The sequence below is a fragment of the Miniopterus schreibersii genome (genome assembly GCF_964146895.1).
Source record: "Miniopterus schreibersii genome assembly, chromosome: 13".
Lineage (NCBI taxonomy): Eukaryota > Metazoa > Chordata > Mammalia > Chiroptera > Miniopteridae > Miniopterus > Miniopterus schreibersii.
The window spans coordinates 15,191,076-15,204,657 of NC_138113.1; the positions used below are offsets into that span (position 1 = coordinate 15,191,076).

Below are 13,582 nucleotides of genomic sequence, written 5' to 3' on the forward strand. Positions count from 1 at the left end.
TCAGAGAAGCTGGGTTCTTGCCAGTTCACCAGGGACTGTGGGAAATAGTAGGTCCTCTGAGAACGAGGCTAAGTAGACAGACACCCAGACAGATGTCCAGCGACACAGGGTGCAGCACTGCCAGTGTATCCTCGGTCCTGGGTGGAATGTCCTGCAAATGGCCAACGATTTTCTAATGGCATAGCTTTTGCTCATTTCAGTCAGAAAACAACACGCCTGCTCCCCTGCCGGCTCAGCATGCATTGGGCTAACCGCTCATTTTGTGTTCCCCGTCTCCTTTCTGCCTTTCCTGGTTATTTGTGTATGTTTTCCAAACACTATCATCGATTTATAACACATTTGGGGACCTGGTAAGAGAAACACCTGGCCTGGAAATTTAAGCCAAATAAGAGCCATTTTTCTAATGCATGGGGATCGGTCCTTGTTCCTCCTGTGTTGGGAACGTTGCAAGTCCAACTTGAGAGTCTTCGCCCTGCTGTGTAGGGGACGAAATGCGGCCTCTTCATTACTCCTAAAAGCAGCTGAATTTAATCGGCCTCAGGCCGAGCGAAAACGTCACCTCCCAGTTTCCCCACATGCCAGAGTGGCATGGTGACATGTGACTGTCCAGACCAGCCCTGCAGATGTGTCTGTCATCAGGAACGGAGGTTTCCTGCCAGGACCTAGTAATGTGCTTCCCATTGTCTCCGACAGCAGGGGCCCCAGACCCGCTGGCTCCAGGGGGTAATTTTTAAACTGTTTTTTTTCCCAATTTAAAATTAAAATCAAAGCACCATCTGTTCTGTGAATCTGCCATGCCAGGGAAATGAGTTTGATCAGTGGCCTGGATCTTGTTTGGACCACTTAGCGATGGTGTCCCGAGCCATCCCATGTGTGTCTTTCATGGCTTTGATCAGGAGCTTAGCATCTGTGCCGGGGGCAGGGGGGACTGCAGTGGGGCGGGGGCTCTGAGGTGTGAATATTTCCATTTCCTGTTTTGTTTTACATTCGCATTTGGCTAGATCCCGGGCAGACACATTCTATGGTGTCTCTTAAATAGTGTTTGTCTCCCAAAGTACAAGCCCTGCCCGGTAAGCAAAGCTAGTCATTTGCACCATGCCCCTGGCGACTAGGTGCCCCGTTGTTGTTGGTGACATAATTAAAGGGTGTTTTGGAGTAGGAAAAATACCCCAGGGGCAGAATATATGTGTCCGTCTGCACACGTTGAGCTGAATGAAGTGACAGCCAAGAGGTTCTCATGGGCTGTCACGGGAAGTTGTGCCAATAGTTCAGGTACCTGCTACCCTGGGCTCTGTACCCTCAGCCAGCCGAAGTTCACTGTGTCCCCAAGCTGGATGCAGCCGTGACCCAGCCCTAGAGACAACCAGACCAGGCACCTCGAAGCTAGAATGGGCTCTGGTTGTGGCTTGGGGTTTGCTCAGAGGCCCAGACATGCTAGAAAGGTACACGTGCCCAGATCCTGAGGAGGGCGCCTTGCCCAAGACTCGTTAGAAAATACTGTGATATTCCAGTTGCTCCCCTGGAAGACGGTGAGAAACCCGTTCTCGGCTCCACACGTTTCTGACCAGTTCGGACCTATAGTAAGAATTGTTGAATGTCGGTTTTTCCCTTATAGTCTGAGTTCTGTGTATCTAGGGCTAAAGGGTGCTGTTGTTCATACCTTATCAGTGTTGGACCAAGCGATTATGTTTGCTGAGGCTGTCAGTAAGGAAGCCTTAGGTCTGAGATGAAGGCTTCGTTCTCTATTTACTGAATTAAAGTTTTCCTCCATCTATGAGAAAATTCCACACAATCTTGCAACAATCTCTAAAGACATCTAGAGCCTGTGCTTTCAGTGCTCTCAGTTCACTGCACACTCCTTTGCCCATTGACAACAACCTTGAAGTTTTACTAACATTACAATTTGTGTCAATCATTCTGATACTGTCCTTGAAAACCCTCACTTATTTCCAGTCGTTCAGTGGGGACTTAGTGATTTTACCTATGAGGAAAAAAGTTGCACCCTCCATTGTCTAGGTGCTCCAACATTTATAATGTCACCTCATTTTTATATGTCAGTAACACAGAGGTAGGCAAACAGGAATTGCTGTCCACATGTGACAGATGTGGAAACTGAGGCTTGCCCAAAATTGCTGAGCTGAAAGTTAAGTGGCATAATCAGGCCTCGAGGCCTAGTTTCTGCCTCCAAAGCCCACATTCTTTCCATTACCTCATCCCCACCTCACCCCTGACCCTGGCCAAGAATGAGAGCAGATGTGCGGGGCTAGAGAGGCGGCAGGGGTGGAGTAGGATAGCCCCATCCGTGCCCCCAGAAAAAAAATCACTCCAAATGCATATCCTGGTGATGATGGGACTGTAGCCCGTCTTCAAATACAGCAGAGACTAGATTTCATGCAGAAATGATGTTTTGATAACTGACCAAAACTGTCTTGAAGTTTGGAATGTTGATATGGTAGAGAAAGTAAAGCAGCAAAGGACAGTAAGTTCTAGAATCTTAACAGATAAACGCATGGCCGCGGGGAGGGGTGTGTGAAGAAGGTGCCCCAAGTCCCCCAGGTCCCACCCTCATTTCTCTCCTCTGCCCCCCTTCACCAGCCGAGGCGAGTTAGAAGCCTTCCTAGGAGCACCTGGCATTCCCCAAACCCAGCTTACAGTTCCCTTTCTTGACACCTTGGGGTAAGCTCTTTTTCAAGTCAACCCAAATATCTTCTCTTGCAAAGTAAGTTCTACTCCTCTATTTAGTTTCCGATCAAGTACCACCGTTTCCAGGAAGCTGCTCGTCAGCATTTCACGGAACAGAAGTCTGTCTGTCCCTCCTCACTCCTCTCACCCTTGGTCCCTTCCTTTTGATGTGCTAGACGGCGAGAACTTGGGGGTGGCCACCAGCGCGCAGTGGAGGAGGCATGGTCTAGGCCAAGGCCATGGGCGGGAAGGTCGGACAGCCCTGGGGCTGCCCTGGCTCCGTCGGTCCACAGCCCCAGGACCTCGAGTCTCAGCCGGGCTTCCCCAAGAGCCACATGTCAGAGAGGAGCTTGCTCAGCTGTGCCTGGATTTAGTTTTACAAAATAAGAACATGGATTAATTTATTTTTAATATCTATTCTTGATCACAACTGTTGCTTGGATATGAAATATGGAACAGGCTCTCCCTTTCGGATGTACAACAAATGTATATAAAGATCCCTGAGAGAGAATGACCTCAGCTCTTGAACTTGGAAGCATCTCGGCGATCTGGCTCTGGCCTGGAGACCCTTCATTCTTTCTCCGACGTGAAGCAGAACTTGATGGTTGTGTGTGTTCTCTTTGTTCGAAGTTGGGTTTTTTGAGTCAAGGGTCTTTTTCCAGGTTCAGCTATTTCCTCAATGAAATTAATATTTCTCACAAAATGCTTTTTTGTGCAAGAATATTGGGCTGTGTGGGGTCTGCATGTTGTTCCTGGAATGCTTCTGCGCGAGGAGAATTTGAAGCAGGGGCGACCAGAATGCTCCCCTACCCCGTGGTGCAGGGTCTTCTCTGGCCTTTCACTTCCTTGAGAGTTCTGGGAGCCGACGTATCCTTGTGCAAGTGCACACACACCTTTGACTCCTTTAAGTTTAGGGATGAAAGAAAGCCTTGAGGGTTCACGGTATTGCCGTAGTGCATTTGTTTAGTTCTGTCACAGAGGAAAGAAAATAGAGGACAGCTCTCCCTGTCTGTGGCCCAGGCAAGTGGTTGTTGCCCTGTGTGATTGCCCTGAGAGCGCCATTCCTGAGAGTCCTGGGGCCTGCTGACCTGTATCTCACAGCTCGGGCGGCGCTGTAGGGACCTGGGGAGCCCCAGGATTTTCAGCATCTGCTGGATGAATCCTCAGGTGGCATATTTCTGTGGAACATGTGTTCAGAACATGAAGCCATCCCTTCTGAAGCTGTCATCGCTGGACCTTCTGCATAACTCTGCTCCTACGTGCAGGCAGGAGCCTGGGACCATGAAATGCACTGAGAGCTCGGTCGCCCCACACACATGGGGATCCCAGGTCCCATGTGCCGGGTGGGTCCTGTGAGGAGGACTGCAGGGGAGTTTGGGGGTGAGGTGGCCATGGGGCTGACCCAGCTCAGAATGGGAACATGGGCTCGGGGAGCGGTAACCACAGATGAGTCTGTCTGGGGTGCAGAAGACGTCAGGACGGGGGTTACACGGGAGCTGAGATTGTTGTGGGAGCCGGACGCTAAACGTGCAGCTGGAGCTTCACTGCCGAGTCCCAGCTGTCGGTCAGCCACTCCCTGTGGCTGCTGCTTCATCTGCACAATGGGTGTGATAGTCGTGCCTTCCATAGGGTGGTGTGAGTAGTGTTTTAGTGAATTAATATGTATTTAGAACAGTGCCTGGCACAGAGCAAGCATTGTACGTCTGTTAACTACTATTACTTCTGCTCCCTTTACTTCACGATGATGATGATTACGATGATGATGATGACCATGACGTCATCGTTACTGTAATACTGTTCGTAAGGACCAGGTCTTGAGTATAGAGTTAAAATAGCTACTAAATTTAAATGGTACCACATAGCTTTCTCGCCTGCTAGTCATCTGATTTCTGGATCACCAGAGACACGTGTTTTCTCTCTCTCGTGAGTGGAAAAGTGCCCGTGTGTAAGAACGACTACTTTATACCTTTCAGATGCTTTGATGATAACACCCGATGGGTTCAGATAAAGCCGCTCTTCCCACAGGCCTGCGTCACTCTCGGGTGGCCCAGTTTTTCAGTTCGTTGCTCTCCTGGAATACATTCTGCCAACTGTTCAGCTACTGTTTTTGATTTAGAATTCAAGTTAGAACCTTAACCATGTTTTGCAGCCCTCACTGTGTGTGGATGGCCTGGGCCCCCAGGAAGAATATTGAGATGCGTCCGGGCCCAGCGCTGTGTGGGGGCCCCGGCCTGTGGGGGCAGAGCCCTGGCAGCTTCCCCGTGCTCTGAGCTGGAAGCGGGCACGTTCGGGTGCGAGCAGACATGGAAGGGGTGTCACTTTCCTTGCTTCTTTCGTAGATGACTATGCCCAGCTGTGCAACATCCCTGTCACAGGACGCCGGCGGCCGTATGGACGGGATGCCTTGGTTGACTTCAGCGAACAGTATGCTCCGGAAGCCAACCCCTACTTCATTCAGGACCGTAAGCAGACGTCTTCTGTGACTTTGACACTAAACTGTGGCTCCAGATTAGCCAATGGTTCTCAAAATGTAGTCCTGGGAACTTGTTAGAAATGCGGATTCTCAGGCTGCACTAGACCTGCTGAATCGGAAATTCTGGGGTTTCGCGGCCCCTGGGGTAACCTCCTGCATCCAAGTGTGAGAACCATTGGGTCAGATGATCAGTCTTGCTGGCGGGGATGCTGTTAGGTTCACCATCTGTAAAGTAGATTACCTTGTTGTTACAGTTTTCATAACAGTCATTTTGTACCCATTGGGTGGTGGCCCAGCTTGAGGGCTTTCTCGAACAGCCGGTTAGGATCGTGGCCTTTTTCACAGAAGGAACTGGCGGTGGTTGACTGTACTGAGTTGCTCTCACAAGTACCTCAGAGTGGGAAGTCAAACAGTTGCCTGGTCAGAAATGAACTTTCAGAATCCTCTCGTGGGGGGGGGGTTCAGGACTACGGCGTGCGCTGGCTTCTCCCGTGTCTTGGAGCGGGGTTCTCCTGTGGGAGGTGGGGTGCGAGAACCCTGCTCCTATTTAGCGAGTAACTGTCTGGTTTCAGTGGGGGAAACCAGGGCTTTCACGTAGAGACACTAATTATTGAAGTCTGAGAAATAGGGCGACACAGAAATGAAATATTCCCAGATACTAGGTTGTGTCCCTTTAAGAACAGGACCAGGGACGCCGGCCCCAGCTCCGCGTCCGTGTCTCACCCAGGGGCCCTCGTGGCGGGGGGCGTCCTCCGCACCAGATTTTCGGGACAGGGCTCCGGGGTTAGGACTGGAGAGGCTGCTGAGTCACGAAATACAATGAAGCCTTTCTTCCTTCCGGCCCTGACACCTGCACAAACCGGGCATGGCCTCGTCCCCGAGGGGCGAGTGAGCTTTGTGGCTGCACTTGGATCTACTTCAACCCTGAGTCCAGAGTGTTTTCCTCTCTCCTTCCCCTTTCCCCTCTGTCCCGCCCTTTCTCGTTCCTTCCTTCCTTTTGTTTTTTGAGGATTGTGGTGTATTGCTCATCCAGTGGAAGTAAGTGCTTAAAATCTACACGAACAGCCCTGGCTGGTTTGGCTCAGTGGTTAGAGCGCTGGCCCACGGCCTGAAGGGTCCCGGGTTTGATCAGGTCAAGGGCATGTACCTCGGTTGTGGGCTCAGTCCCCCATCAGGACACATACAAGAATCAACCAGCAAAGGCGTAAATGAGTGGAATGACAAATTGATGTTTCTGTCTTTCTCCCTCCCCTCCTCTCTCTCTCTGAAACCACTCAATAAATAAAAATTTACATGAACAGAGCATTGACACACCTGTGTAACCCCCCCAGGTCTAGAACGGGCCAGCATGTTTTCCCGGCCCACTCCCTGCAAGGGCAACCACTCTCCTGACTTCTAACACTTGGATTTCTTTTCATCAACAACATGTAACCATACAGGACCTCACGAAATATACCTGATTGCACTGACCGCTAGGAGACTGTGTGCACTTATGATTTCTACACTTCTCTGTGTTTATGCTATAGATCGATAAACATTTACCTTAAAAAGAGAGAGGAAAAGAAAGGAAGAAGGAATATTAAGGTTGAAAGGAAGCCAGCTTACCTGCCCCATAAATCCGGAATCCCAGGTCAAGTTTCTGTGCAGCCCTGACACAGCCCACAGCGCCTGTGTGTAGCCCCTGTCACAGCACAGTTCAGATTTCAGGAATCTCAGCATTGAAATGTTCTGGCTTATGTCCCTCTTTTTTAATGCTGACATTGCCTTAAAACTCTTTTTTCATTCACTGCAAGTGGCAAGAAAGAAACAAGTTGGTATCACTTTAGTTTCCTATTTAGCAACATAGGAAGTTGAGCTGCAGTTCCAAGGCCTCCAGCTTTGACCAGTAAAATTTCGAACGAGTTACAAGAAATAGCTCCTCCTTCTCAGGCCAGGAGCAAGGGCGTTCGTCCCTGCTGAAGAAATGATAATATTGGGTAGATGGTCACATAGGATTCTTATCACCTTTCTGCTTCACCAACTCCTGCCTTCTGGTTATTTAAAAACGTTAGCTGATGGCCGGTGGTGCCTGTAGTTAGAGCAGTAACTATAAAACCGGAATCGCCAGGAGCAGAGAGAACTTTTTCTTATAAAGGACCAGACAGTGAAATGTTTAGGCTTTGCAGCCACATCGTCTCCTTTGCAGATACTCAACTCTGCTGTGGTCTCACGAAAGCAACTAGAGAAACATCAGGGAGTGGGTGTGGCTGTGTTCCAATAAAACTTTATTCACAAAATAGGCAGCTGGCCAGACTTGGAGCAGGGCTGCTGCACTTTCTGACGCCCATTTTAGAGCCCTATGGAAGTATTTGGGGAGTATGCTTGATGTCTGTACAGGAGCTTCAAATTTAGCTTCATGTTTTAATTTCTAGGATAAAAAATGATTTTACTAGTTTTAAAGTCAAAATGATTTTGCCGTGATGCCTGGAATTTGACTTTATTTTCTTAGTATTTCTCAGACTGGCTTTGGGGAATCTGCTGACATATTCTTTATGACCTGTAATATATTTTTTCCTTTAAAAATTTTAAAAAGGGACTGTTGTGGCTGCTAAATGTTATAAGTCCCCGAGTTCTGGACCTCAGAGCCCCGCATAAGCAGTGATATTTTGCTGCCCCCTGCAGTTCCACTGGAGAATTACGTCAAAGGCCTAAATTCTGACCACATTTTGATTTTTTTTTCCCTTAAAATTTTTTTTCAGCTACAGTTTACATTCAGTATTATTCTGTATTAGTTTCAGATGTACAGCAAAGTGGTTTGGAAACATGTACTTTACAGAGTGGTCCCCCCTGCCGCTTCGAATACCCCTCCCGGCCCCATACTTAATGATCACAGTATTATTGCCTATATTCCCTATGCTGTAATCTATCTCTGTAACTACCAATTTGTGCTGCTTAATCCTTTCACCTTTGTCACCCAGTCCCTCCTCCCCCTCTCCTCATTTTGATTTTTTTTAAAAGCTAATCTTGGGTGAGGTTTGGAAGGTGGGGAGGGGGAGGGGGGAGGAGGGGCCGCCTAAACTGTGTGTTTGAGTCACCGGTTTCATATTTACAACTTTTTTCTCTCGAAAGAAAGCTAAACAGTCTTGATGCCTAGTTAAATTGTTTTTATATTATTAAATCCCAGCCCTGAATCAGTTTAAAGCTATCTAAACTATACAGGGAGCCAAACAAGAGCTTCTTTGTTTCTGTACAAAAAGACTTTTGGTTTACTAAACACAGGCATGATGTACTTTTCTCATTTATCAGGATGTTTTGAGTCCCTTTTACTGCCTTTGTCCTTTGATCCCCAAGAGTCCTTTTGTCGGGCTCCTTCCAAAGCCAGAGCAAACAAACAGACTCCACAGGGCTAGGCCTCCCTGGCCTTTGCTCTCCTGGGAACTCCAAGCAGAAAAAGCACCCCCTCCAATGAACTATCCTGGGTCTTCTGAGCAAATGTCTCCTGAACTGATAAATTCACTATTGGTTCCATGCTGAAAGATGTCCTGATGTTTGCTAGTGAGAACTCAGGAAATTTGGAATTGTTGATCAAAACTTTAAATAATTAAGGGCAAAACCAAAAGCCATACTTGATTTCTCGTTTTAAGACTTTGATACAGAACATCAGAATTCAAGATGTGGGGCTGATCCGTACAACATACATAAAGCTTTTAATATTTTACATTTCATACTGTGTTGCAGTTATATTCAGTATTGGATTTTAATGCCAACTTTAAGGGGTCTGAAACATGGCTATCTGAGGAACCGTAGGCCTAATAATCATATGGTTTTTAGAAACGGTTTAAAAGGGTGAATGTGTCTAACTCGGCTTCTGCCCTGTCTTTGCCAGGTTTTTTGAATAGCTTTGAGGAGCTCCAGGCTGAGGAGTGCGGCATCCTCAACGGGTGTGAAAACGGCCGCTGTGTGAGGGTGCAGGAGGGTTATACCTGCGACTGCTTTGATGGGTATCACTTGGACATGGCCAAGATGACCTGTGTCGGTAAGAATGGTGTCTCATGGGAAATAACTCTTTTCCTGAGTTATTTTTAAAAAATAGAGTTGCTCTCTCATTTAAGAGCTTCTATAGAATTCTTCACATATGGAGGAAGGGCCCGAATGTTCCAGGGAGTGACTTTGACTCTTTTAAGTTTAGCTTTTGACTGTGTAGCCAGCAATGTTTTCCCTGAATGCCTGACCCAAGCAGAAGGGAATGTAGATGTCTGAAAAAATGCAACTCCCACGGCCATCATTTGGGAAAAAATTCCTCCTAAAACTCGTTGCCTTCCCTCGTTTTGTGTGTTTTGTTTTTTTAATATATCTTTCTTGATTTCAGGGAGAGAACAGGAGAGGGAGAGAGAGAGAGATAGAAACATCAATGATGAGAGAGTCATTGATCGAGCCCGCAACCCGGGCATGTGCCCTGACTGGGAATCGAAGCCCAGTCGCCTGGATCCTAGGTCGATGCTTAACCCCTGAGCCACGCCCGGCCAGGCCCTCGTATTTTTAAAAGAGCAGTAAACACACACTCATCCTGCTCCGTGTGACCGAATGATCTTCCAGACAGTGTTCTAGGGCCCTTTGGCCTCTACGCTAAAAGGCCCTGGACTCAAAAGTTTTCTTTCTCCATTTTTTGAGGCTTTTCTCCCTCCCGTAGCGCCCCTCTCCTTGTCTGAGTTTGGTTAGTCCCCATCGGCGGTGGGTCTGGAAAATAGGAACCTGGGTTATTGCAGGTGTTTCAGGTGCATAAGAACCTTTCTTTCCTGTGGAAAGACACCCGAGAAGGTAACTTCAGCCTCCGAAGGGGCTGCTCAGAGGCTCTCGGCCCGCTGGTTCCTTCCCAACTCTCCTCCTCTTGACGGATCTCCCCCGTCTACACCCGCAGGAAGGCATCTCCCAGCAGGGTGCTTCTTCCAGCTTTCTTGAGGTTTGACTGTGAAGGGTCAGGCTACCAAATTGTTCATGTGGTGTTAAATAGCAGGGAAGGAAACTCTAGAACTGTCCTGATAATCTACCTTCGCAGGATCTAGATAGTCCGGCTCCCCTCTCACGTGACTGAAACAGACGAGCCTGGGAGAGTTCGCGGGGTGGGCGAGAGGCCAGGCCGTGGGTCCCGTTGCCCTCCCCGCCGAGCTCGTCACCGCCCGTTCACCTGCGTGGTCTGGCCCCTTGCAGATGTGAACGAATGCGACGAGCTGAACAACCGGATGTCCCTCTGCAAGAACGCCAAGTGCATCAACACCGAGGGCTCCTACAAGTGCCTGTGTCTGCCCGGCTACGTTCCCTCCGACAAGCCAAACTACTGCACCCCCTTGAACAGCGCCTTGAATTTAGACAAGGACAGCGACCTGGAGTAGGAGGACATCGCCCCAGCCTAAGCCCATATACTCTGCACTGTGTAAAGGAAAAGAGAAATGTATTATACTTGAGACATTGCACCTGACCCGGCCTGTGGGAGGCACGGGCACGTCCTGGTCCCGCACGTCCTCGGACGGCAGTGAGGACTCGGCGTGGGCCTGACCGGTGCGGCAGACCAAATGGACATTTCTCGGGAAAACCAGTATATATAGTCTGTTCATATGTAAAATTCAGTGGAAAAGGGGAGGAGCAGTGCTGTTATTTTAAACAGAAGGTTGTATTATTATATTGTTTGTTTATTTTTTACTCTTGCTCGATTAAATTTGGCATTTAAATAGTGGTGGAAATATTTTATATAATTTTCATTTTTTCGGTTGTGCAGTTCCTTGGCTACTGTTTCTCTTTTCATTCAGATTTTTTTTTTCCTTCTAAATCTCAAGTGCACACGTCGTTGATGAGATGATTGTGAGACTGTATTGTAAGTATTGTGACACAGGGTTATGCTATGCCTAATTCAGCGTGTCTGTCCTGTGGAGCAGGCAGTGGTGTTGTTTCAAAACTTTTATACACATTTGGAGAAAAGTACTTTCTATTTACGGTGTATTGTCTGATTTTAATGTCCATTCTTAGCCAAGCTGCTAGTAGGTGTCAGTTGGATCCCTTTCCTGCATTGAAATAGAAGAAACAATGAGCTCACATGAGTATTGTAATGTGTGAAGTATGCCCAGCGAAATTTTTGGAAAACTTGATGATCTCAGCATATTTACCATTGTATGTTAAAACAAAATAAATCACCATTTTTTTAGAAAAAAAAATTCTACCGGAGAGTAATTGTCAATGAGTGCATGTGTTTAAGTTGTATCTCTCCCCACCTTTATTTTTACCAATGGTTCCCTATTATTGTACAGTTGTTTGCAGGCTTAATTATTAAATTTGCTAGATGCTGTCAAGGACTGGATTGTGTCCCCTCAAAATTCATATATTGATGTCCTAACTGTGCAGTGCCTCAAAATATGACTTATTTGGAGAGAAGGTCTTTGGAGAGAGGGTCTTTAAAGAGGTGAGTCAAGTTAAATATGGTCGTTGGGGTGGAGCCCTAATACAGTGACCGGTGTCCTTATAAGAACAGAGTAGGACACACAGAGAGGAAAGATCATATGAAGACATGGGGGAAGATCGCCATCTACAAGCCAAAAAGAGAAGCTTCCAGAACTGTAAGAAAATAAATGTGTTTAAGCCACCCAATCTGTGGGACACTGTCATGGCAGCCCCGAAACGTTAACAAAGAGGCATATCTTGGGAAGAAGGAATAGTAACTTTCAAAGTTCCACTCCCTGGTTAATACAGATCCACAGTCATGCAATTGTTTTAGAACTTAAACTGAAGTTTAGAGTCCTGTTTTTTACTTAATAAAAGCATCTGAGTTTTTTTAAAAAAAATAAAGTGCATATGTATGAACATACTCAGCAGAAAATCTCCCAATTTAACATTTTCCTGAAAAACCAGCTTTTGGTTTTTAATACCTGTAGTAGACAGAATAATGGCCCGTGAGAGATGTCCATGCCCTAATCCCTGGAGCCTGTGAACTAGTCACTAAATTTGTGGTAATTCATTGCAGCAGCAACAGAAGCTAAACTAACATCCAAGCATCATATAATGTACCTCTCTCTTTCACATTTTTCAGTTAATGTTTATGTTTAGGAGAAATTTATATCTTCAAAATACTGTATTGGCACAGTCTTGAGTTATACTCTGAATATAATAACAGTTGGAATCACCATGGATATTTGAAGACACAAAGACTAGCAATAAAGTGGACATGCCCTAGGATGTCGCTGGAACCGAGAGGCCCACCTCAATATAATCAGTGTGACCAGCCTCCAGCCCACATGCTCATCCTGAACGCATTTCCACGGGGTTTTCCACGTCTGTCTAGCCCTTATTTTTACCTAGTGTTGTGTGAGTCTCCTCAGAATAGAGCAAGTGTGGAAAATTGTGAAAAGGGAGCCACGTGAGTGAGAAGAGTAATTACAAAGGAAGAGAGGCTATTTCTGCACACAAAGCAACTTTGTAAACATCACTGACAATCAAGAAGAGATGTTTTAAGCATCTTACATTCCAACATGGGTGTTTTTACTGTTTCAGTTATAGTTTTAGGAAATAGGTTAGGGGACTTTGGTTGAGGTGTGTCATAAATTCTGTTAGCATTTCCCTACCGCATTACGCAGGAGACGCCTGTATACATAATAAAATACATAGGTTTCAGTGGAACTTGCCTATTTTATTGCATACATTTTGTTTCATAGCCCTGGAAGAAAAGTTTTGTGTTTATAATACATATGATTCTTTTAGTTCCTTTTAGGAGTTACTTTGAAAGCGCAGTTGTCCTCCAGATCTCGGGTTGGGGTTCTGTGGCAATGGTCCTGATTGGCCCATGAAGAGACAGACACATGGTGCAGCGCATTCCAGTCACTCGTTATACTAATCACAGATCTTCCGTTATGCTAATACATGTATTTTCCAGCTGCTTGTGTGAGAGTCAGGTCTCTTTCACTGTCCATCCACAGAACAGGACTCTGTACTTTAAGATGCCAATAATCAGTAACATTCTATTCTTTTGTCATAATAACCAAACATTGCTCCGAAAATATGAGACCTGGCTGTGTGATAAAGGGCTATGCAATTTGAAGTTAAATGCCTGAAATCTGCCATGTTAGCTGAAAGGAGCCCTGGGTACATAGCCGGCAGACCAAACCCTTATTAAACACATCGAAGTGTTGTTGGATGGTTTCATCATATTCCTGTAAAAAATACAGGTTAAAAGAATACTGCCCTTTAGCTGTAGCATTCTCCCGCACAAAGGACTGACTGGCTCCAAAATGTACTTGAATTCTGGTAAATCTTAATGCCCCGATAGTGGCAGAAACGACACATCTGATAGGCTTAAATGAGGTTCATGAACATTGCATTTGGCTCAACTGTTCCAGAAAATAGTAACCAAGCCTGCCAGTGCTGTATGTCCCCGGAGTACCAGGACCTGACCACCCGGGCGCCGTC

At 46.7% G+C, this 13,582-nt stretch overlaps 1 protein-coding gene across 16 annotated transcripts in view; it reads left to right on the forward strand.

The window, feature by feature from the left end:
* LTBP1 (latent transforming growth factor beta binding protein 1) overlaps positions 1–10,863 on the forward strand; it is a 313,392-nt gene extending 302,529 nt beyond the window's left edge. For all 16 annotated transcript variants that reach the window (XM_081157290.1, XM_081157285.1, XM_081157276.1 and 13 more), the window contains 3 exons: positions 5,022–5,144; positions 9,021–9,170; positions 10,343–10,863. In XM_081157290.1, coding sequence (XP_081013416.1) covers positions 5,022–5,144; positions 9,021–9,170; positions 10,343–10,524 — 455 coding nt within the window. In that variant the 3' untranslated portion in view covers positions 10,525–10,863. The remainder of the gene's footprint in view (positions 1–5,021; positions 5,145–9,020; positions 9,171–10,342) is intronic.
* The last annotated feature ends 2,719 nt before the right edge of the window (positions 10,864–13,582 follow it).